General features: G+C 42.2%; 2 protein-coding genes across 6 annotated transcripts; both read left to right on the top strand.

Moving 5' to 3' along the window:
* Positions 1-580: 580 nt before the first annotated feature.
* Positions 581-16,064, top strand: LOC311111761 (tropomyosin alpha-1 chain; the record flags this gene model as incomplete). 5 transcript variants are annotated; one of them, XM_084154584.1, is made up of 9 exons in its annotated part: positions 581-694; positions 1,280-1,405; positions 4,640-4,773; positions 5,492-5,609; positions 5,846-5,916; positions 6,097-6,172; positions 6,383-6,445; positions 6,674-6,743; positions 15,982-16,064. In XM_084154584.1, the coding sequence occupies 9 exons, from the start codon at positions 581-583 to the stop codon at positions 16,062-16,064; spliced, it is 855 nt and encodes a 284-aa protein (XP_084010710.1). The 5 variants fall into 5 exon arrangements, with proteins under 5 accessions (XP_084010710.1, XP_084010709.1, XP_084010708.1 ...); XM_084154583.1 differs by lacking the exon at positions 15,982-16,064 and adding an exon at positions 8,814-8,896; XM_084154582.1 differs by lacking the exons at positions 4,640-4,773; positions 15,982-16,064 and adding an exon at positions 8,814-8,896 and having other exon boundaries at positions 5,484-5,609.
* A 1,516-nt stretch (positions 16,065-17,580) lies between these two features.
* On the top strand, positions 17,581-23,208 carry LOC311111276 (F-box only protein 22-like; the record flags this gene model as incomplete). Its single annotated transcript, XM_084153992.1, has 7 exons — positions 17,581-17,711; positions 18,279-18,411; positions 19,149-19,236; positions 19,474-19,572; positions 20,315-20,467; positions 20,814-20,979; positions 21,347-23,208. The coding sequence occupies 7 exons, from the start codon at positions 17,581-17,583 to the stop codon at positions 21,738-21,740; spliced, it is 1,164 nt and encodes a 387-aa protein (XP_084010118.1). The 3' UTR covers positions 21,741-23,208.
* Positions 23,209-25,656: the final 2,448 nt, after the last annotated feature.

The following is a 25,656-nucleotide window of genomic DNA, read 5'->3' as shown; positions in this document are numbered from 1 at the left end:
ATGGTAACATAAAAACGATTACTATGCCATGATTTATTCCTATAAATATTACTCTCTCAAGCCTTATTTGAACTGCTGTCTTGAGCAAATGTAAGTAATCCTTCCAGAATTAAATGAGCAATTCCAGTCAAAGATCATGTTTTTGTTGTCCACCTTCACTTCCTTGTGCTTCAACTGACCCCAACTCCCCAAACTGCCTTCCCTGGCTGTAGCCTACCTCTCAGAACAGTGTTTGAAACAGGAACAGACGTCTTGGAGGGGGTGCCACCTTCTCGCCCATAACCCATATATAGTCTTATCAACGGTAAAATGTATTGGATCAGCGAATCGCCGAGGAGAGCCATAAAAAAGACAGGACCCCCGGAAGAGAGCAGCTGGCGTCGTTTCCCCAAAAAGCATTTGGTATCCATGGGGATCCAGTAACTCCTCTGCTATAGCACATATTTGACAAGTTACAGTCGGCTCGAGCTTGCACTACAGCTTCAAGTTCAGTGTGGTTCAGACGCGCGGAGCTTCTCAGGGTTTTACTCAAAGTTTGTTTTTTGTCAGTTGGTGAGGCCACCCCAACAACACAGCAGCCATGGACGCCATCAAGAAGAAGATGCAGATGCTTAAGCTAGACAAGGAGAATGCCTTGGACAGAGCTGAGGGAGCTGAGGGAGACAAAAAGGCAGCGGAGGACAAGAGCAAACAGGTCGGCATCCATAGAGAAATTGTGTTCTGTCTTATTGCGCACGGGTGCCATTGGCACTGTGCGTCAAATGTTTGGGCACGGAGTGCTTTGGAGCGTTCTCTCTCTCTCGATATTGATTAAATTAAGTCTCAGATGATGAAGAGTATGAGGATCAGTATTGATTGTTGTATTTAATCGTATTGGGAATATATTTGTTTTTGCGGGGTGACAATGTTTTATTCTTGGACTCCAGGAAGGTTTAGAAAACGTTTATTGTTTGGTCGATTAATATCACTGCGTTATGTGTGATATAGCCTTAGATTATATATGTTTTTACCATAAAACATGAATAGCGTAGTCTATTGATTAACGTATGCCACTCTAGTGTTGTGAGTGGATTGAATAAATGAAATGTAAATACTTGTCCAAAGACTAAGACGATATCATGAAGCATTTGTAAGTGTTTGCCTTTTTTCCATAACTCTTGGCTTTTGTTTTCTTCCCTTTTTTGTCTGTTTCTGGCTGTGCGTTCGCGCTCCTGTGTGTGCTTCTTTGCTGCTCATGGCACACCCCAATTGACTGATGATATTCTCCACCAACTATCAGCTTGAGGATGACCTGGTAGCGCTGCAGAAGAAGCTGAAGGGAACAGAGGATGAGTTGGACAAGTACTCTGAGTCTCTTAAGGATGCCCAGGAGAAACTTGAACTCGCTGAGAAGAAAGCCACAGATGTAAGTTTGAAGAGGCGCGTTGGCATAAACCTGTCCGAAGTGTTAGTGAGCGTCAGGGGGGCCACAAACAATCTGCTAACATTGAACCTCAACATACATATAAGTTAAGATTATTTTATTATTTCAGTTCGGAATAGCCTACATAATTGTTTATGGTTAATACCTGCGTCTTCATTAAGCTAAACCATAGGCCTGCCATGCGCAATATTCCACGTGTTCATGGAAACCAAATAAGACTGAGTAGACCAACTGTAGGCCTAACAAATGTGCCTTGTGTGCCACCCTCCTCGAAGATCCAAGCAGAAGGTTAAATTTAGCTGTGTGCTTTATATGGCCAAGTTACAGCTGACAGGTTTAGGCAGTGCAACATGTGCACCCCGCAACCTGTTGGGTTAAAATGGGGGCCTGTTTAGAATTTCAGTTAAAAGTTTGGTGGAAGTTTTTGAATATTTTAAATAGCTTTAACTTAGATTTATAGGTGCCATACATTATATATTCACTCGTCAAATGAAAACGTTTACTTCTCCTTTTATTGAGAATGTTGTAGGGGACGCCAATAAATAAACGTTTGTTCTTATAGGAAACATGCATCTAGATATTTTTATTGTGTCAGTTTAGAAAGAACACCAAATGATGATGATAGTAATTATAGTAAAAACATATTTATACAAAATTGTACAAAGAAATAAATACTTTAAGTAGCCTATACAGTGAGGGAAAAAAGTATTTGATCCCCTGCTGATTTTGTACGAATGCCCACTGACAAAGAAATGATCAGTCTATAATTTTAATGGTAGGTTTATTTGAACAGTGAGAGACACAATAACATAAAAAAAATCCTGAAAAACGCATGTCAAAAATGTTATAAATTGATTTGCATTTTAATTAGGGAAATAAGTATTTGACCCCCCCTCAATGAGAACGGTGAGGAATCAGCCCAGAACTACACGGGAGGATCTTGTCAATGATCTCAAGGCAGCTGGGACCATAGTCACCAAGAAAACAATTGGTAACACACTACGCCATGAAGGACTGAAATCCTGCAGCGCCCGCAAGGTCCCCCTGCTCAAGAAAGCACGTATACAGGGTCGTCTGAAGTTTGCCAATGAACATCTGAAGGATTCAGAGGAGAACTGGGTGAAAGTGTTGTGGTCAGATGAGACCAAAATCGAGATCTTTGGCATCAACTTAACTCGTCGTGTTTGGAGGAGGAGGAATGCTGCCTATGACCCCAAGAACACCATCCCCACCGTCAAACATGGAGGTGGAAACATTATGCTTTGGGGGTGTTTTTCTCCTAAGGGGACAGGACAACTTCACCGCATCAAAGGGACGATGGACGGGGCCATGTACCGTCAAATCTTGGGTGAGAACCTCCTTCCCTCAGCCAGGGCATTGAAAATGGGTCGTGGATGGGTATTCCAGCATGACAATGACCCAAAACACACGGCCAAGGCAACAAAGGAGTGGCTCAAGAAGAAGGACATTAAGGTCCTGGAGTGGCCTAGCCAGTCTCCAGACCTTAATCCCATAGGAAATCTGTGGAGGGATCTGAAGGTTCGAGTTGCCAAACGTCAGCCTCGAAACCTTAATGACTTGGAGAAGATCTGCAAAGAGGAGTGGAACAAAATCCCTCCTGAGATGTGTGCAAACCTGGTGGCCAACTACAAGAAACGTCTGACCTCTGTGATTGCCAACAAGGGTTTTGCCACCAAGTACTAAGTCATGTTTTGCAGAGGGGTCAAATACTTATTTCCCTCATTAAAATGCAAATCAATTTATAACATTTTTGACATGCGTTGTTCTGGTCTCTCACTGTTCAAATAAACCTACCATTAAAATTATAGACTGATCATGTCTTTGTCAGTGGGCAAACATACAAAATCAGCAGGGGATCAAATACTTTTTCCCCTCACTGTAGGTCTATCAATATTATGAATTGGGATAATCATGTTACTTTTGGCACCATGTATGAGATATCTTTCAAAATAAAATGAATATCTTTAAAGACATTTTAAATGTTTATTTTAAAACGTTTATTATGAGTTAAATTCCCCCTCAATAATAAATTAACAAGATGCGCAATCACAGCACCACTAGCATGAGCCTGTAAGGGGGGAGGGGCATTATAGGCTAATGGGCAATAAGTCATCATGACATAGTCATATTATCTCACTACGATACAATAAATAAAAACCTATTTAACAGAAGATTTCGGAATATTTTGAGACAATTTTGCGCAATGTGTGAAATGTGTTACTTCCGGTGTCATTTAGCGCAAGTCCCAGCCTCCCCAGTAGCTGTAGAAAAAAAACACAGGGACGGGAGCAGATTTTCGCATCCCGGCATCGTTGCGCGTTTCTGGCCCGAGAACCGTTAGAAAAAGGCGTAGGCAATAGAAAATAGGCAGTAAACAAGCGAAATGGCCGGGCTAACGTCGCTGGAAGCTGTAAAAAGGAAAATAAAAACACTACAAGAGCAGGCAGACGGTGCAGAAGAGTCGGCAGAGAGGCTGCAGAAGGAACTGGGTCTGGAGAGGGATGCGAGGGATTCCGTAAGCCCTAGCTAATAATTTAAGACAATTCGTCTGCAGTATACCTGACGACAGTATTAGTACACATTTGATCAACACGCTTGGTAGAACGATAGACAGAATATGGATGTTTTTACAGTGCAAAAAATATATAAGTTTTGTCTGTCATGTGATACGCGTAAAAGGATGAAGAAATGGGAAAGTGAGAAATGATTTAATGGTAAAACGTGCCAGGCAGGCTCCAAAATAAACACATTAGCCAAGGCTGCTGCAGTTTCAGCATGCTCCAGTCTAGTCGATCATACACTATCATCCTATGCCTCCTGTAGCTACATCTATTTACATAGTAGGCATCTTATTATGTTTATATTGGTCAGTGCCTTTCCAAACATACCAATCAGGCCTATATAAAATGTATAGTTTATAAAATCTTGTTTATATAATGTTATATATAATGCTGGAGTTTAGGATGAAATTACAGCATGGTCTGGGCCCTTATCCCTTTCCCTCACATTTAAATCTTAGTCCCCTATAGTGTTAAGAAACCCCCCACAGAGGTGTCCAAAAGTGACCCCCAACCTCCTCCATTACACTACACATCTCTCCAGATACTGTATCTGGTGTGCATTATGTAAGAAAGTGTGACTGTTTGAGTGTGCAACAGGTTGACATTGTGGTTTCTCCATGTTGTGCTCTCTTAGGCTGAGGCTGATGTAGCTTCCCTGAACAGACGTATCCAGCTGGTTGAGGAGGAGTTGGATCGTGCTCAAGAGCGTCTGGCCACAGCTCTGACGAAGCTGGAGGAGGCTGAGAAGGCTGCTGATGAGAGCGAGAGGTGGGCAGCAGCACTCAGAGACTCAGACTCTGTATCATACAGTACACTCTTAGAAAAAAAGGTGCTATCTAGAACCAAAAAGGGTTATTTGGCTGTCCCCATTGGATAACCCTTTGAAGAACCCCTTTTGGGTTCCAAGTAGAACCCTTTCCACAGAGGGATCTACATGGAACCCAAAATAGTTCTACATGGAACCAAAAAGGGTTTTACCTGGAACCAAAAAGGGCTGTCCTATGGGGACAGCCGCAGAACCCTTTTGGAACAATTATTTCTAAGAGTGTAGACACAGACATCATCAGACCCGTCAGTCTCAGTCTCAAACACAGTCATCAACACCAAACCCATATAGATGACATGCAGACATCAATCCACATGACCACAGTAATATCATTCCACTCTTAAAATTGTTCAGTTAATGATGTGTTATAAAGATTTTGTATAATTTCCGGCAGTAGTTTTAGAGTGCTCCCGAGCAAAAACAGGTCCTTGAAAATTGTGCACAATTGTGTACAACGACATCCATTTCATATGATATGTTGCATCCTGCAAAAAAAAAAAAACATCTGCAATTCGTTATGATATAGTATGTTATGAATTCCAATTCGTACAATATGTGACACATTTGTAAGTGCTTAAGATCCCGTTCAATCTCTTCAGACAACTTGCAATGTCCTCCTATTCCTGACATATGTTCCCCCCTGTCTGTTCCTTCATCCAGAGGCATGAAGGTAATTGAAAACAGGGCATCGAAGGATGAAGAGAAGATGGAGCTACAGGAGATCCAGCTGAAGGAGGCCAAGCACATCGCTGAGGAGGCTGACAGGAAATACGAGGAGGTGAGTTTCCTTACATTCCTTAGGCTGCTACTTTATTATATTGGCTACTTCTGAGGTCCTCGTGTGTGTGTGTGTGTGTGTGTGTGTGTGTGTGTGTGTGTGTGTGCATGAGAGCGTGCGTGTGTGGGAAACTGACAGCATATAGACCTGTACATAAAACTAAACATAGAACATTTTGATTGCTTGGTGCACCAATGTGGTATACTGATGTGTTGTCCTATTATGGGTGAAAACAGGTCGCCCGTAAGCTGGTCATCATTGAGAGTGATCTGGAACGTACAGAGGAGCGCGCTGAGCTGTCAGAAGGGTAAGAACTTTGGAACCAGCCACAAAATACAGCACAATTTACTGCTTTGGAGACAACCTACTGTTACTCTTTATTATTACGCTTATTACCCTGTTATAACTCCTGTTTCTCCCTCCCGTCGGTCCTCCTCTGGCATTTGTTCCTTCCCCTCTGTTCCTTCAACCATACCTAAAACACCAGCAAATGCTCTGAGCTAGAGGAAGAGTTGAAGACAGTCACAAACAACCTGAAGTCTCTTGAGGCTCAGGCAGAGAAGGTAGGTGTCTGTTTAGACAGGTGTATGTCTTCTCAGGTTGTTGCAGTCAGGGGTTATATCCCCATTGCCTGCTAGTATAGCCATAGAGATAAAGTGAGGTAACTCTATTGAGTAGGCCCACTCATTTCTGCCTGTTATCCATTGAACCAGTTAATGTCGGTAGTGTTGTGATGATGGCTCTCTGACCTGCGCTCCACTATGTCACTACAGTACTCACAGAAGGAGGACAAGTACGAGGAGGAGATCAAGGTTCTCACAGACAAACTAAAGGAGGTGAGTTCCCTTTAGCGTAGCATATTAGCCCCTGTTTCCTATTCACTTTACCAAGTGGGACATTAGCGTTAGCATGTTAGCCACTGGATCTTCGATAAAGTAAGACCATAGAAAGGGTGGAGGACACCAGACATTGTATTATATATCTATATCTATGTTGGAACATATGTTTTGGTGTGATGAGGATGGGAGACATTCATCACATCTTGTCTGCCTCTTGTGCTACAGGCTGAGACCCGTGCTGAGTTCGCTGAGAGGTCCGTGGCCAAGCTTGAGAAGACCATTGATGATCTGGAGGGTATGGACCTTTTCTTTTATTTCATATATTGTGAAGCATTTTCTATGTGAAAATCTGAGGTGTTGTATAGTAAAACAGAACATATGTGACAGACCGGCTCGATTCGGTCTTATGTAGCAAAATTTGAAATAGTGTTTTTTACATTGGATAAATGTGGAGAATCAGGCCTCCTGAGTGGCGCAGCGGTCTAAGGCGTTGCAGTGCTTGAGGCGTCACTACAGATCCGGGTTCGATACCGGGCTGTGTTGCAGCCGGCCGCAACCGGGAGAACCCATGAGGTGACGCACAATTGGCCCAGCGTCGTCCGGGTTAGGGGAGGGTTTGGCCGGCCAGGATGTCCTTATCCCATCGCACTCTAGCAACTACTATGGCGGACCGGGCACATGCACGCTGACACGGTTGTCAGTTGTACAGTGTTTCCTCCGACACATTGGTCTAAGGCACTGCATCGCAGTGCTAGCTGTGCCACTAGAGATCCTGGTTCGAATCTAGGCTCTGTCGTAGCTGGCCGTGACCGGGAGACCCATGGGGCGGCGCACAATTGGCCCAGCGTCGTCCAGGGTAGGGGAGGGAATGGCCGGCAGGGATGTAGCTCAGTTGGTAGAGCATGGCGTTTGCAACGCCAGGGTTGTGGGTTCAATTCCCACGGGGGGCCAGTATGAAAAAATAAATAATAATAATGTATGCACTCACTAACTGTAAGTCGCTCTGGATAAGAGCGTCTGCTAAATGACTAAAATATAAAAATGTAAAAATGTGCAGCTGGCTTCCGGGTTAAGCGGGCACTGTGTCAGGAAGCAGTGCGGCTCGGTTGGGTTGTGTTTCGGAGGAGGCAAGACTCTCGACCTTCGCCTCTCCCGTGTCTGTACGGGAGTTGCAGCGATGGGACAAGACTGTAACTACCAATTGGATACCATGAAATTGGGGAGAAAAAGGGGGTAAAATACCCCCCCCCAAAAAAAAAAACAAGAGAAAAAAAAAACATTGGTGCGGCTGGCTTCCGGGTTAAGCGAGCAGTGTGTCAAGAAGCAATGCGGCTTGGCAGGATTGTGTTTCGGAGGACCATGGCTCTCGACCTTCGCCTCTCCCGAGTCTGTACGGGAGTTGCAGCGATGGGACAAGACTGTAACTACCAATTTTGGATAAAAAGAAACAGAATAGAGCTAAGCACAGGCAAAACCCTAGAGGAAAACCTGGTTCAGTCTGCTTTCCAACAGACACTGGGAGACAAATTCACCTTTCAGCAGGACAATAACCTAAAACACAAGGCCAAATATACATTGGGATTACTTACCAAGATGACATTTAATGTTCCTGAGTGGCCTAGTTACAGTTTTGACTTAAATCGGCTTGAAAATCTATGGCAAGACTGGAAAATGGCTGTCTAGCAATGATCAACAACCAAGACAAGAGCTTGAAGAATTTTTAAAAGAGTAATGTGCAAATATTGTCAAGTCTAACCTTTCATCACCTCCTCTGTGTTGTCATCAGATACTGTATCTACATTCTGCACAGTCAGCTCTGTGCTGGGCAGACTAGGCCAGTGCCATGGCTGACACACAGTCAGTGTTTATTAGGCTAGTGCAGGCCAGGGAAAGACATTTCTCATGCTGCTGTTGGTGTGACTGTGTTACTGTAGCTGTGGAAAGACAAAGCATTCACAATGGAGCTCTATATCATTTGGGTGGAGACCATGTTGTCAACCTTCTGGAAAAGAAAGCAGCTACACACTATGTCACTCCGATGTAATATATGTCTTAATTAGATACAAACATGTCGACAGCAAGGTGCCTTCATCAGGGTTTCAGTTAGTAATTTCCTGCTTGGTCTAAACAATCTAACAGGGCATTAGTGGCCTGTGCACATCCTATTTTTACCCTATTATTTTTGGTTTGACATTGTATTTTATTTCGTTCAGTTCTGTTCTCGGACAATCCTTTGTTTTTTCCTACCTTTTCACCTCCTTTCTTTGCTCTGTCTATCATCTGTTGCTGTCCCCACCCTTCATTATCACCCCATCGATGTCTTCTCTTCCACTCCTCTCCTCCTCCTCCACTCCACCCATAATAGATGAGTTGTATGCACAGAAACTGAAGTACAAGGCCATCAGCGAGGAACTGGACCACGCCCTCAACGACATGACCTCCATGTAATCTATCACCTGCTTGTGTCTGCTTGTGTGTTGTGCATAGGCCCCACCCACTCACCATTTTACTGCTACTCCCTCTAGTAGCATATGTTTTGTCTGTTTCATCTGTTTGGATTTTTCCGCTCACATTTTAGTTTCAGTGCCTACTAATACCAACTCACTTTACGCTTCTGCCATGCAACAGCAAATAGCTCTTGCCTTTGTAGTTTGCTAGTGCCTTTTTAGTTAGATTCTATATAGTTTTCTCAACCTAACACGCATTGTACAATTAAAGTTGTACAATCACAATCCCTTTTTGTAAGCTTTTAGAAACATCTAAATTGACCCCCCAGAATAGTGTACCTCTCAACCCTTTTTGAGTACCTGGCTCTGCTTTCTCTTCTGTATGCTGTGGTTTCCATCCTGCATGTCATATCAGTCACCTGCCTTTCTATTATTTGTCCCTCCAACACGTTATGTTTCTCCCCTCATTCTTTTCCAGTTAAATTGTTTACATCATCTCACAACCATCACAGACGCCACCCGCTGGTTGAGAGGCCTCTCTCTACTACAACTATATGGCAGTATCGCCCAACATCCTGTCCCCTATGTCTCCACGTCTCTTCTTTACCACAGCACCGCCGTGCGTTGGGCCTCTGCTGCCGCTGCCGTCCTATAGACCATCTTTTGTACAGAACCCTGACTCATTTGGCTTTCTGTAAAATAAACTTTCCATCCATCCATGTCAGCCATCCTTACCCTTCTACTCTGTAGTTCTTAATTTCATTTCCTGTCTTTAAACGTTTCTCTGTGTTTAATTTATTATTGAGCAGCTTTGAATAAAACCGAAAGCTCCTCTTCACAAACCTATGTTTTTCTGTTTTTGATTAGACTTTGGTTGGCATTATGGTACTATGGTAGTAGTATTAGCTAAAAATGTGCTTACATTTGGACAAAAGCACATCCACAGAGCTTCTTCTTAAAAAAAAAGTATCCAAATGTTTATTGACAGGGATAGACAAGAAATTAAGAGGGAGAGTGATAGATAAATATATTGTGTAGAAGTGCAGTGGGACAGGGATTTGACCCCACTCAGGCAGTGGATTGTAGAAGTCCAGAGGGCGGCGGCCATAACCTCTCGAACAACCTCAGGCATGCTTTCAACTTCTTTAACCAGTTGAGTTCAATTACATGGATTGATCTGAAACAGCAAATTGACCTGTTTCAGCATCCTCAGCATTCCCTGCTTCAAGAAAATTCAGAACGGAAAAACACAGTAGTCCCGAGGTCACACTTAGCTTAATGTTCAAAGCCAAAAAGATAATTGTGACTTGTGTAACATTGGGGATATTCTGTAAACATATAATTCAGTCATTTCACAGTCACACCATCTCCACATTGAGGTGAGGGAGCCGTTTTTTTTTTTTTTTTTTGGGGGGGTGAGGGGGTAGATCAGCTTAATATTGCAGATAGATTGTAACTTCCATCAATGTAATTGTCTGCATCACTTCCAATCCCCCATGTTTTCATGTATATATATATATATATATATATATATATATATATATATATATATATATATATATATATATACAGTGAGGGAAAAAAGTATTTGATCCCCTGCTGATTTTGTACATTTGCCCACTGAAAAAGACATGATCAGTCTATAATTTTAATGTTAGGTTTATTTGAACAGTGAGAGACATAATAACAACAAAAAAATCCAGAAAAACGCATGTCAAAAATGTTATAAATTGATTTGCATTTTAATGAGGGAAATAAATATTTGACCCCTCTGCAAAACATGACTTAGTACTTGGTGGCAAAACCCTTGTTGGCAATCACAGAGGTCAGACATTTCTTGTAGTTGGCCACCAGGTTTGCACACATCTCAGGAGGGATTTTGTCCCACTCCTCTTTGCAGATATTCTCCAAGTCATTAAGGTTTCAAGCCTGACGTTTGGCAACTCGAACCTTCAGCTCCCTCCACAGATTTTCTATGGGATTAAGGTCTGGAGACTGGCTAGGCCACTCCAGGACCTTAATGTGCTTCTTTTTGAGCCACTCCTTTGTTGTCTTGGCCGTGTGTTTTGGGTCATTGTCATGCTGGAATACCCATCCACGACCCATTTTCAATGCCCTGGCTGAGGGAAGGAGATTCTCACCCAAGATTTGACGGTACATGTCCCCGTCCATCGTCCCTTTGATGCGGTGAAGTTGTCCTGTCCCCTTAGCAGAAAAACACCCCCAAAGCATAATGTTTCCACCTCCATGTTTGACGGTGGGAATGGTGTTCTTGGGGTCATAGGCAGCATTCCTCCTCCTCCAAACACGGCGAGTTGAGTTGATGCCAAAGAGCTCGATTTTGGTCTCATCTGACCACAACACTTTCACCCAGTTCTCCTCTGAATCATTCAGATGTTCATTGACAAACTTCAGACGGGCCTGTGTATGTGCTTTCTTGAGCAGGGGGACCTTGCGGGCGCTGCAGGATTTCAGTCCTTCACGGCGTAGTGTGTTACCAATAGTTTTCTTGGTGACTATGGTCCCAGCTTCCTTGAGATCATTGACAATATCCTCCCGTGTAGTTCTGGGCTGATTCCTCACCGTTCTCATGATCATTGCAACTCCACAAGGTGAGATCTTGCATGGAGCCCCAGGCCGAGGGAGATTGACAGTTCTTTTGTGTTTCTTCCATTTGCGAATAATCGCACCAACTGTTGTCACCTTCTCACCAAGCTGCTTGGCGATGGTCTTGTAGCCCATTCCAGCCTTGTGTAGGTCTACAATCTTGTCCCTGACATCCTTGGAGAGCTCTTTGGTCTTGGCCATGGTGGAGAGTTTGGAATGTGATTGATTGATTGCTTCTGTGGACATGTGTCTTTTATACAGGTAACAAGCTGAGATTAGGAGCACTCCCTTTAAGAGTGTGCTCCTAATCTCTGCTCATTACCTGAATAAAAGACACCTGGGAGCCAGAAATCTTTCTGATTGAGAGGGGGGTCAAATACTTATTTTCCTCATTAAAATGCAAATCAATTTATAACATTTTTGACATGCGTCTTTCTGGATTTTTTTGTTGTTATTCTGTCTCTCACTGTTCAAATAAACCTACCATTAAAATTATAGACTGATCATTTCTTTGTCAGTGGGCAAACGTACAAAATCAGCAGGGGATCAAATACTTCTTTCCCTCACTGTATATATATATATATATAGTGGGGAGAACAAGTATTTGATACACTGCCGATTTTGCAGGTTTTCCTACTTACAAAGCATGTAGAGGTCTGTAATTTCACATTGTATGATTTTTAAGTAATTAATTTGCATTTTATTGCATGACATAAGTATTTGATCACCTACCAACCAGTAAGAATTCTGGCTCTCACAGACCTGTTAGTTTTTCTTTAAGAAGCCCTCCTGTTCTCCACTCATTACCTGTATTAACTGCACCTGTTTGAACTCGTTACCTGTATAAAAGACACCTGTCCACACACTCAATCGAACAGACTCCAACCTCTCCACAATGGCCAAGACCAGAGAGCTGTGTAAGGACATCAGGGATAAAATTGTAGACCTGCACAAGGCTGGGATGGGCTACAGGACAATAGGCAAGCAGCTTGGTGAGAAGGCAACAACTGTTGGCGCAATTATTAGAAAATGGAAGAAGTTCAAGATGACGGTCAATCACCCTCGGTCTGGGGCTCCATGCAAGATCTCACCTCGTGGGGCATCAATGATCATGAGGAAGGTGAGGGATCAGCCCAGAACTACATGGCAGGACCTGGTCAATGACCTGAAGAGAGCTGGGACCACAGTCTCAAAGAAAACCATTAGTAACACACTACGCAGTCATGGATTAAAATTCTGCAGCGCACGCAAGGTCCCCCTGCTCAAGCCAGCGCATGTCCAGGCCCGTCTGAAGTTTGCCAATGACCATCTGGATGATCCAGAGGAGGAATGGGAGAAGGTCATGTGGTCTGATGAGACAAAAATAGAGCTTTTTGGTCTAAACTCCACTCGCCGTGTTTGGAGGAAGAAGAAGGTAGATAGAGTACAACCCCAAGAACACCATCCCAACCGTGAAGCATGGAGGTGGAAACATCATTCTTTGGGAATGCTTTTCTGCAAAGGGGACAGGACGACTGCACCGTATTGAGGGGAGGATGGATGGGGCCATGTATCGCGAGATCTTGGTCAACAACCTCCTTCCCTCAGTAAGAGCATTGAAGATGGGTCGTGGCTGGGTCTTCCAGCATGACAACGACCCGAAACACACAGCCAGGGCAACTAAGGAGTGGCTCCGTAAGAAGCATCTCAAGGTCCTGGAGTGGCCTAGCCAGTCTCCAAACCTGAACCCAATAGAAAATCCCTGTACTTATTTCCCTCATTAAAATGCAAATCAATTTATAACATTTTTGACATGCGTTTTTCTGGATTTTTTTGTTGTTATTCTGTCTCTCACTGTTCAAATAAACCTACCATTAAAATTATAGACTGATCATTTCTTTGTCAGTGGGCAAACGTACAAAATCAGCAAAGGATCAAATACTTTTTTCCCTCACTGTAGAATGACACAAGTCTCTATCTTTCTGTCCTAACACACTTTCTTCTCTCTATTCTTTTCTATTTTCTCTTAACCTGCTTTCTGACTGCAAAGACCCTCTGTACCGGCAGCTTGAGAAAAACCGTCTTCTTTCCAATGAACTGAGAGTGGTGTTAAATCAGGATTAAACTATTACTGGATGTGTTGTGAATTTAGCACTGTGCTCAATAAATACAAAAAACAAGGCGCTCTTCCTTTGTGGTGCAAAATTTAAATGCTTTTATTGTCTTGGCATGTCATTGGCCATAGACATTTGTCTGATGCTGTGATGGAAATATAGGCTAATGTGTGTCTCTGACACAAACCTAAGAGTTAGGCAAATACCAAAATAAATAAATACTGGATAATATTTATCAGGAAGAAATAATTGGACTGTAGTTAATGCGGAGCATCAGAGAAATGAAATGCATGTTCACATAATGAAATGCATGCTCACATTGCAGGTAAAGAGGGCAGGTTTCACAGACTTACAGATGGATTTAAGAGTAGGCCTATTTTAGTTTAGTTAACCAACATCTGGAATTGTTATTTAATAAACAGCAATTCGATTTAGATAACATAAACTGGATCACTGTCTATACAGTGGGGGAAAAAATAATTTAGTCAGCCACCAATTGTGCAAGTTCTCCCACTTAAAAAGATGAGAGAGGCCTGTAATTTTCATCATAGGTACAAGTCAACTATGACAGACAAATTGAGAAAAAAAAATCCATTGTAGGATTTTTAATGAATTTATTTGCAAATTATGGTGGAAAATAAGTATTTGGTCACCTACAAACAAGCAAGATTTCTGGCTCTCACAGACCTGTAACTTCTTCTTTAAGAGGCTCCTCTGTCCTCCACTCGTTACCTGTATTAATGGCACCTGTTTGAACTTGTTATCAGTATAAAAGACACCTGTCCACAACCTCAAACAGTCACACTCCAAACTCCACTATGGCCAAGACCAAAGAGCTGTCAAAGGACACCAGAAACAAAATTGTAGACCTGCACCAGGCTGGGAAGACTGAATCTGCAATAGGTAAGCAGCTTGGTTTGAAGAAATCAACTGTGGGAGCAATTATTAGGAAATGGAAGACATACAAGACCACTGATAATCTCCCTCGATCTGGGGCTCCACGCAAGATCTCACCCCGTGGGGTCAAAATGATCACAAGAACGGTGAGCAAAAATCCCAGAACCACACGGGGGACCTAGTGAATGACCTGCAGAGAGCTGGGACCAAAGTAACAAAGCCTACCATCAGTAACACACTACGCCGCCAGGGACTCAAATCCTGCAGTGCCAGATGTGTCCCCATGCTTAAGCCAGTACATGTCCAGGCCTGTCTGAAGTTTGCTAGAGTGCATTTGGATGATCCAGAAGAGGATTGGGAGAATGTCATATGGTCAGATGAAACCAAAATATAACTTTTTGGTAAAAACTCAACTCGTCGTGTTTGGAGGACAAAGAATGCTGAGTTACATCCAAAGGACACCATACCTACTGTGAAGCATGGGGGTGGAAACATCATGCTTTGGGGCTGTTTTTCTGCAAAGGGACCAGGACGACTGATCCGTGTAAAGGAAAGAATGAATGGGGCCATGTATCGTGAGATTTTGAGTGAAAACCTCCTTCCATCAGCAAGGGCATTGAAGATGAAACGTGGCTGGGTCTTTCAGCATGACAATGATCCCAAACACACCGCCCGGGCAACGAAGGAGTGGCTTCGTAAGTAGCATTTCAAGGTCCTGGAGTGGCCTAGCCAGTCTCCAGATCTCAACCCCATAGAAAATCTTTGGAGGGAGTTGAAAGTCCGTGTTGCCCAGTGACAGCCCCAAAACATCACTGCTCTAGAGGAGATCTGCATGGAGGAATGGGCCAAAATACCAGCAACAGTGTGTGAAAACCTTGTGAAGACTTACAGAAAACGTTTGACCTGTGTCATTGCCAACACAGGGTATATAACAAAGTATTGAGAAACTTTTGTTATTGACCAAATACTTATTTTCCACCATCATTTGCAAATAAATTCATTAAAAATCCTACAATGTGATTTTCAGGATTTTTTTTCTCGTTTTGTCTGTCATAGTTGACGTGTACCTATGATGAAAATTACAGGCCTCTCTCATCTTTTTAAGTGGGAGAACTTGCACAATTGGTGGCTGACTAAATACTTTTTTTCCCCACTGTAAGTCTATGACTGAAAGATTGTCCATTGTACAGGAGTAATTCTGGGCATAATCTGGGTCTGTGAAACTGACCCACAATGTATGATAAGGCTTGATATGAGTGTGCATTATTACAATATCTACTGATTGTGGTTGACTAAGGATATACACAGGGACCACCTTTTACCTTTTTAGCTATAACAATCTTCATTCAATATTATTGGGTCTGTGAAACTCTTGGTTAATTAAGTCATTTCATTGTGGTCAAATGTTATAAATGGTCTGCAGGCTTCCTTTTTATGTTACACACATAGTGATGAATTGAACATGTTTCATGGTACTGTATATTGACAGACAAACTCTATCAGGCTAATGATGAGAACTTTGGCATGAGTCAAATGTTGGATCAGACACTCATGGACCTCAATATAATGTAACAACATGGTCCATCATCACACAAACCTGCACTACTCACCTGCTCTGACCTGGTCCAGCATCACACCATGATCACACCAACACTTACCTGCCATTGCCATGGAGGGCCCCTCCCTGCCCTCTTTGTGGAAATCTCTGGGGCTTGACTGTTTTCTCAGCTCTCAGAAGGGCTGAGAAAACAAACACAATGGACTTGAACTGGATGTTAGCTAGAAAACAAAGCAGACATCATATGGCTGAGCTGTCACTTGACTCATATACCATTTATTTTTGCATGTTAAAGTGAGATTTAGTTGACAAAATGTGCACTTGATTTATTAAAGCTATAATAATGGACAGGATCACTGTTGACTAATTAAGCCATAACCGAAGCCAAGGTTTAAAACGGGTACTTTTTTATTCTGCTTTTGTAACTTGTTCTTGAGTTATTTATTGTCCATGTTTCTTTATGTACATTCTTCATATGTATGTGCTGGTGCCTCAGTGATATACAGTACTTATATTTAAAAGAAAGTAAGCATGTGCAATATGTACACTGACATAATGTTTAGCGAGGAGGAAGGTACAGTGTGTTCATTTAATCTCAAGTAGATCAACCTAGATCATTTCATGTCCAATGTCATCGCTGCGGGAATGTTTTTTTGTCAAATAGCATACATGTTTGATTTGATGGTGTCTCTTGTTCATTTTATTATGTGAATGTAATATACCATGCAAAAGTAATACATAAATAAAAACCCACAAACATGCTGACATCTGTAATCTGTGCTATTATTTTACAGTGATTACACTTGTAGATAAGGGGTACAGTCAGAATCACAGTACACTCTCCACTAAGTCAACTGTGATTTTGTTGAAATGTATGTGACTTCTAAATGCCCTTTAGAAAGATCTGGAAGCAGATGTAGAGTGTGAAGACTACACTCTAGTGTTGGTGTGATGCTGCTGCACCATGGTCATTATCTCGCTCTCTTAGGCTGCGTTTACACAGGCAACCCATTTCTGATCTTTTTCCACTAATTGGTCTTTTGGCCAATTAGATCAGCTCTTTTGCCCAAAAAATCAGAAATGGGCTGCGTGTGTAAACACAGGCTAATACTACTTTCAATGCATATAATCATTATAATCAACCAATGCGGTACCTCCTTGAATCAATTAATTTAAGAAGAACCCCCCCCCGGATATTTCCAGGGCCATGTTTAGCCTACTATTTTTGTGTTATTTTGCTGTGATAAAGAAACTGCAAAAACCTTCTTTGGAGAAATAAAGTGTTGGTTATTATGAGGACAATTATTGCTCAAATGCCAATGTACTGACAATTTAAGCCATGAATATATGGCACAAAATATAGATATATACTATGTATATTCTAGGCAGATAAAGTGTACTCACCACTAGGTGGCAGTAATAGTGTATTTTCTCCCGAAAACTGCTTTCGATATTTAGCTATGCAATTTACATTAGCGAAAGGTCAAAAGACAAGTCCGTAGCTAGCTGCCAAGATCTTGAGAAGGAAATATGGATGGAAATACAGATTTTTCTAGCGTTTCAGATGAAAGCACGGCAGAATATATACTCAGTAATGTGGCAGAAGTAGTGGAGAGAATTTTGACGTTTGTACCAACCAAATCGCTGCTCCAAATTGCGTGGTAAGTGACTAGCTAGCTAGCTAACGTTAGATAGTTAGCTAGCTAGATTAGCCACGGTGTGTGCTATCTGGAATCCTTGGGACGTCCATATCCCCCCTTTTAGGGTTTAGGGTAGGGACGCCCCAAGGATTCCTATTAACACTGACAGATTAGCCACAGTCAGCTAGCTAGCTAACGTTAGCCAGCACAGTGTTTTATCAACAATGCACGTTTCAAGTTCTAAACAGGACTGGAGCTGAAGATATGTAGCTAACTAGCAATCTACACTAAATGTGTATGTCAACTGTATACGCTTTGCTTGCAAAATAGGCGTGCAGCCATGTGAGACAAGCAAACGCTAGTTAGCTAACATGTAGCACAACAGTTTATGTTAGTAATAATTATTGTATTACAGATTAGTGTCTGACTGATAAATTTGCTAAATTAGCTAACCTAAGAAAGCTTGGAATCTAGCTAACGTTAGCTAGTTATCCCTAGACTGGTCGTAGGTATCATGTTCTTTAGCCAACTTCCTTGTCATGCCAGGATGAGTGAGAGCTAACGACGACTTTCTTCCTTATTGTGCAGTGTTTGCAGACTGTGGATGAACTGTGCACGGAGAGTACTGAGGGTCCAGCAGAAGTTGACGTGGGTGTCTGCCTCTGGACCGTCCAACTATGACGGCCATGCTCTCTGCCACAGCCTGGCTGAAGAAGTGGAGGTCAGTTTGACTACTGAAAATACACAAGACATTACAACAGGGTCTCTTTCAGGAGGACATTCATAAGTTATTGATAGAAGTGTCATGAATAGAACAGACATGATTGCATGCCAGAGAGTAATCTCTCGTGTACAGACTACATAAACATAAATGGTACGTAGATCTGTCATTGGAATTGTGAAAAACTGAGTTTAAATGTACTTGGCTAAGGTGTATGTAAACTTAGACTTCAACTGTAAATGGTACCGTAGATCTGTCATTATACTATGAGCACTGATTGATAACGAGCAGCAATAGTTCCGGTGCTTGGGTTTTTCCTCACTGGTTTTATATTTGGACAAATCAAGATTTCGCAGGTGTTAGCATTCTTCTAATTTTGGAAGGGGAGGGGACATTTGGCCCATATATTTGCACGTAACTTGCAAAGAGAGAGGGTGGATCTCCTCAATCCGGTTCCACTCCTCGTTCTAGCATCGCTTCTCTTAACATGTACAGACCCAGAACTTAATCGAGCATCTGACCAATTATGCAAGACTTTAGTTCTGGGTTAACCGAGATTAGCCAGAGGCATGTTTGTTCTACATAATGCATATCTTTCTGTATGCTGTTGGCTAGTAGAACACAGTAAAGTTATAGCCTGGCACCTACAGTGGAACAGTGGAAGACAGTCTGTGTGCAGGATGTGGAGTCAGACATTATTGAACACTGTAGAAACACTTCTCTCTTAATGTTTGCAGAATGTATACCTGCTGCCCAAAACAGTCTTGGTTATGGTGGACAGCGAGACCGTCAGTGGACAAGACTCTTGTTACAAGCAGAAAAAGGGTAAGACGTTACATTTACTACTCTGTAATAAAGCACACTGTATTAATCCAGGTCCGAGAAGTAAAAAGTACAGTGGCCTCTTATCTACTAGCTAACTTCCATTTAGTTTATGTTACTAAACACTTGTAAGTTGTTAAAAGTTGTAGGCCAAGTTGTGAAACCTGCTGCTTATACTAGAGACTCGGTCAGTAACAATCTAAATGTAAGGCATGTTTTGACCTGTATCCCCTCTTGCAGCACGCAAGACCCACCACAGTCCAGACTCAGTGGAGGAACTGAACAGGCTGTTCCCCAATGGATGTGACATCATGGGCATCGCTACTCCTGGCGTCGTCTGTAAGAACCACAGTATTTTCATATTTCCCTTCCTAATCCCTAATAACCAGAACACTGTGTGGTAACTACTTCATGTATTATAATATGTTATAACACGTCATTTTCCTTCAACACTAACCTCCGATAGCTAGCCATAATTCACAGATTAATAATATCACAGATGAATGTGTCACCTGTCAACAGGGGATGGTCCACATTAATCTCCCCCTGCCTTATTAGCATAAGGTGCTCTGCTCTGCTTTGGAGCTAGGAAGGGAAGCATGGGGACTCTTATGTCGATCGATAGCCTAGTCTTCCAGGACTGACAACAGGATCTGTGCTCTGTATTCCTCTATATATTCACTAACCTAGAGAGAAGTGACACTTCATCAACCAAGTATGCAGATAGTATCTCTGCTCGTGAACTAAAAATCTAGCTGGGTAATATTGATTTGTTATTTGTTAAATGGTGTTTAGTCACATAGATTGAGTGCTCAGAGAACCAGAGAGGTGGAAAGCAATGCAATATGTTAAAATGCATTAAGGTTAGCTAGCTAACTACTTTAAATGTACATCATACAAGTGATAAATTACCAATATAAGGAAATAGGACATTGGTTGACAGTATGATTTGTCCGTTTACCTTTTCCCACAGTAACCCTGAAGAAGGCATTTACCAAAACGTGTTGGTTTTAACCATAAAACATAGATATTTTTTATTCCTCCCAAGAGTTGCTGAGTGTCTTTTCATCTTCCCCCACAGTAACCCCCAGTGGCTCCCACTCGGGTCCACCGAAGGAGTTCCAAGAAGGAGAGGCTGGCTACGCTATCATGTTCCCTAGGATGGAGGGAGTGGACATCCGCCCCTTTCACTTCTGCAAGCGCACCATCTCAGAGTCACACCTGGAGGAAGCAGGTTGGTGTGACCGACTGGGAGTTGAAGTTATGATGACCAGTTCAGAAATATACCTTGCTCCGCTCTCCCACATAAGGGTACCACAGTCAACCATTAAGCTGGTCAGTACTGTCTTGTATTTTCAAGTGTCAGTGCAGGTCTTGTTCTAGCCCAATACAAACCCTGCAGTGTAAAGTTGATACTAGGATTAGTGTATGAGTGTGAGTGATAAATACCAATATTTACAGAAAAGAGATGGCAACAAACATGTCTACAGTATGCTAAACACATCCTTGGCTCTAGCCAACCGTCCACCATAATATGATTATCTCTCTGAACTCTCTTTGTTGTCATCCTGTCCCCTCAGGGCTGGTGAATAACCCTGATCTGCGTGTGGTGCTGCTGTTTGGCTATGAGGCCTACAAACCTGGAGCGGCCCGCTTCCTCAACCAGGTCCTGGAGCCTTTGGCACGCAGCAAGGCTCTCATCGCTGGGGGCCATGTGGAGAATGTCTTCTCCCCTGAAAGAGAGTGGTGAGTACCTGAGTGATCTGCAACTGTTCTTTTCAATGCTGAGAAAGGTCAGGAGTTCCCAAACAGGGGGTCATTTTATTGCGACCTCCTAGTAATCTACCCAGCGGCAAAACATATTTTTTAAGGTGGTGGGGGTCCTCAGCCGGATGCTCATCATATTCAGAGGGCCTCGACATGAAACGTTTGGGAATCCCTACTCTTACTATGCAGCTGTGACTTTGTTTTTGTCTGTCCCTCCGTCTTTCTCTGTAACTGTTGCTGGGGAACGTGTGACGGGGTAGGTCTGGCCCTGAGCGGTCCCAGGGTTAGGGTTTAGCTCAGTGTATTACTATACAGCTATGTGACTGTGGTCTGTCTTTCTCTGTAGCTGTGGCCAGGGGTCGTACGGCGTGGTGGGTCTGGCTCTGAGCGGTCCCAGGGTCCAGGGGGCCAGTGTTCTCCTGGAGCAGGACGTGAGCAGCCCCAAGGAAGCCGAGGCCACCATCCGGAGGCTGAAAGCCGCCAACCTCCCAGAGAGGAACACCCTGGGCTTCATGTTCGCCTGCGTGGGCCGCGGACACAACTATTACAACAACCAGCGTAACGTGGAGGCTGACACATTCCGCAAGGTGTTCCCCAACATCCCACTGTTTGGCTTCTTTGGTAACGGGGAGATCGGGTGTGATCGTATCGTGAAGGAGGACTATACTCTGTGTGACACGGATACGGACAGTCTGCAGCATGGATACACCACTGTTATGACCCTAGTTCACCTTGGCTGAGGAGTCGATGGTCGTATTTACATTCAAACTGCAGTTTGTTTTGTTCACTTCAGGTTCCTATTGATTAGGTACGACACAGAAGAAAACCGTACGAAGCGGAGAGGTACTATCTTAACTGGCCCAATAAGAAACACCCGTTTTACGTCACAAAATGTTTTGAAACTGTGCGCCCTAATGAATACAACCCTGGTGTCTAGGTCAGACTAGCGATCAGGATCAACAACATTCTTGTTATCTCTCAGCGATGGTGGTATGTGATGGTGTTTGAAGTGGATTACAGCATGTAGATGTCTTTCTTTCAGTTGTGTTCAACTTTTCCCAATGTAAAGTTTTAAGTTTGTCAATTTTGGGGGGGAAATGCAATGTTTTATCTGCTGCGATAGAAGCAAATACTTACTTGATCATGCATTGATCAGTTTGAAACTTGAATAGGAAATATTGCTGATATGTTAGTGAGTTTAACAAGGTGCTGATGGGAATCAGAGAAGAAAATACTGTCCATTCATCTCAGTCCTCTGTTACAAAATAATACAGTGGACTTCCCCATGTAAAACATGTATATATTATCCCGATTACTCCCCAAATGTTATGCACATATTCAAAACATATAACTGAAACTAACTAATAATCTTGACCAGATGGTTTCTTATACCTTGTGGTGAAAAGTTACCAACACTTTTGTTACCCAATTAACAAATATAATTGTTATTAATTATTATAAATAATTGTTGAGAATACCGATCAGGCACTTTTTATTTAGGAAGATAAGGAAAGGAACATGTTTTGAACCTTTGAGAAAAATTTAGTTTGTCTTGATTTCAATGTTTTCTCCTGTATGTGCTTTGACACATGCCCCTCTTTTAGTGTTAGATATGGAGAAAACCTTTTTGAAATGCAATTAAATCAAGGCCTGTTCCTACTACCTTTTAGAAGACTATTTCACACACTGGGCAATTCCATGGTAATAGAGTGATGCTGAGACTCAGATGTTTCACTTGAAAATGTATGTCAAACAAAAACCAATGATTGCAAAGTTTAACAAACCATACAACTCTATGCACAAGGATGACTTTTGACAAATTCCACAGAAAATTTTACAAAAACATATACTTGAAGAACAGTGCAGATGCAAAGTTTGGTAACAGAAAGAGGCTTTGTGCTGTTGGTGCTGTCATTCTGTTAACGTGGAATTGCCTCACTAGTTCTATTTACTCAAATGGATTCCGTGGTTTAGACAGAATCTTTCTCTCTGCTGTGTCGTTCATACTACCTTGTAAGGTCATATTTCTTGCTTCATTGGAACTGATGGTTTTAAAATTCATGTTATTATTTTACGTGTTCCACTCTCCAACAGGGTATTCCCGCTATTATATGATTTGTGTGTACAAACATAGTTTTGTAGTCGGGATTCTGTACAATATTCTGCTTCATTCATTGAATTTACGAACATATTATAATTCTGAAGACATTCCTTATGACAGTATTTGTTTTGTTTTCTGAAGGTATGAACATATGAAAAAAGATGTGGAAGTTCAAAACAGTTCTTTGGAGATGAATGTGCAATTTTACCAACCTATGTGTTTGGCTAAATGGGTTTGATTGCTTACTTCTTTTTTTTGTTTAGAATAAGCTATGGTAAGGTAGAACTTTGCAGCATAGCATACAGGCTATTCTCCTGATACTCTTTAATGGGGGAAATGGAAGATCACTGTTCATAGTTTTCTGTGACCTAACTTTTCCCAAATAATACTATACACTCTGCTAAGGTTTTCATCTGGATAACTAACTTTGCTTTATAGCAGATATTTTAGGAACATTGTCACCTTATACACTTTCATTATGTTCATTAGACAACACAGTTCAGTATACAGTGGCTTGCGAAAGTATTCACCCCCCTTGGCATTTTTCCTATTTTGTTGCCTTACAACCTGCAATTTGGGGGGTTTGGATCATTTGTTTTACACAACATGCCTACCACTTTGAAGATGCAAAATATATTTTCTTGTGAAACAAACAAGAAACAAGACAAAAAAACAAAACTTGAGCGTGCATAACTATTCACCCCCCCCAAAGGCAATACTTTGTAGAGTCACCTTTTGCAGCAATTACAGCTGCAAGTCTCTTGGGGTATGTCTCTATAAGCTTGGCACATCTAGCCACTGGGATTTTTGCCCATTCTTCAAGGCAAAACTGCTCCAGCTCCTTCAAGTTGGATGGGTTCTGCTGGTGTACAGCGATCTTTAAGTCATACCACAGATTCTCAATTGGATTGAGGTCTGGGCTTTGACTAGGCCATTCCAAGACATTTAAATGTTTCCCCTTAAACCACTCAAGTGTTGATTTAGCAGTATGCTTAGGGTCATTGTCCCGCTGGAAGGTGAACCTCCGTCCCAGTCTCAAATCTCTGGAAGACTGAAACAGGTTTCCCTCAAGAATGTCCCTGTATTTAGTGCCATCCATCATTCCTTCAATTCTAACCAGTTTCCCAGTCCTTGCCGATGAAAAACATCCCCACAGCATGATGCTGCCACCACCATGCTTCACTGTGGGGATGGTGTTCTCGGGGTGATGAGAGGTGTTGGGTTTGCGCCAGACATAGCTTTTTCCTTGATGGCCAAAAAGCTCAATTTTAGTCTCATCTGACCAGAGTACCTTCTTCCATATGTTTGGGGAGTCTCCCACATGGCTTTTGGCGAACACCAAACGTGTTTGCTTCTTTTTTTCTTTAAGCAATTGCTTTTTTTCTAGCCACTCTTCCATAAAGCCCAGCTCTGTGGAGTGTACGGCTTAAAGTGGTCCTATGGACAGATACTCCAATCTCCGCTGTGGAGCTTTGCAGCTCCTTCAGGGTTATCTTTGGTCTCTTTGTTGCCTCTGATTAATGCCCTCCTTGTCTGGTCCGTGAGTTTTGGTGGGTGGCCCGATCTTGGCAGGTTTGTTGTGGTGCCATATTCTTTCCATTTTTTAATAATGGATTTAATGGTGCTCCGTGGGATGTTCAAAGTTTCAGATCTTTTTTATAACCCAACCCTGATCTGTACTTCTCCACAACTTTGGCCCTGACCTGTTTGGAGAGCTCCCTGGTCTTCATGGTGCCGCTTGCTTGGTGGTGCCCCTTGCTTAGTGGTGTTGCACTCTGGGGCCTTTCAGAACAGGTGTATATAGACTGAGATCATGTGATGGATCATGTGACACTTAGATTGCACACAGGTGGACTCTATTTAAGTAATTATGTGACTTCTGAAGGTAATTGGTTGCACCATATCTTATTTAGGGGCTTCATAGCAAAGGGGGTGAATACATATGCACGCACAAGTAATTTTTTTCATTTCACTACACCAATTTGGACTATTTTGTGTATGTCCATTACATGAAATCCAAATAAAAATCCATTTAAATTACAGGTTGTAATGCAACAATATAGGAAAAACGCCAAGGGGGATGAATACTTTTGCAAGGCACTGTATATCACCTAATGTTACCACACAACCATTCTGTGTAGAGCTAATGGGATTCTTTTAAAATGGTTATTTAAATAGTTTTCTCTGTCTTTAATATGATGAGCAAAATGTTTAAGGTTACAAGCACTTTTCAACTGTATGTGTGCCAAATTATATATGTTTGATTTATTTCAAATTCAATAAATGACTGCCATTGAAATGTCTCATTGCTCTCTTGCTTTCTCTCTCTCTAACCCCAGCACAAGAGTCACATACGTGGACTCTTCAGGTTTAGGTATCCATGTACTGATATTAACATTTAAATGAAAGATTAATAGAATAGTAAGCCTCCCATGTATATATAGTCTTCTTATATAACAGGCCCAATTGTTCAGAATTGCTCTATCATAGACTACAATTATTTCATATCGACCATTTCCTTCATTTCCGAAAGCCTAAGCTCCTTGACAAGCAGG

Source organism: Coregonus lavaretus, assembly GCF_964263955.1.
Source record: "Coregonus lavaretus genome assembly, chromosome: 37".
Classification (NCBI taxonomy): domain Eukaryota; kingdom Metazoa; phylum Chordata; class Actinopteri; order Salmoniformes; family Salmonidae; genus Coregonus; species Coregonus lavaretus.
This window is presented reverse-complemented; position numbering and strand designations above follow the sequence as displayed.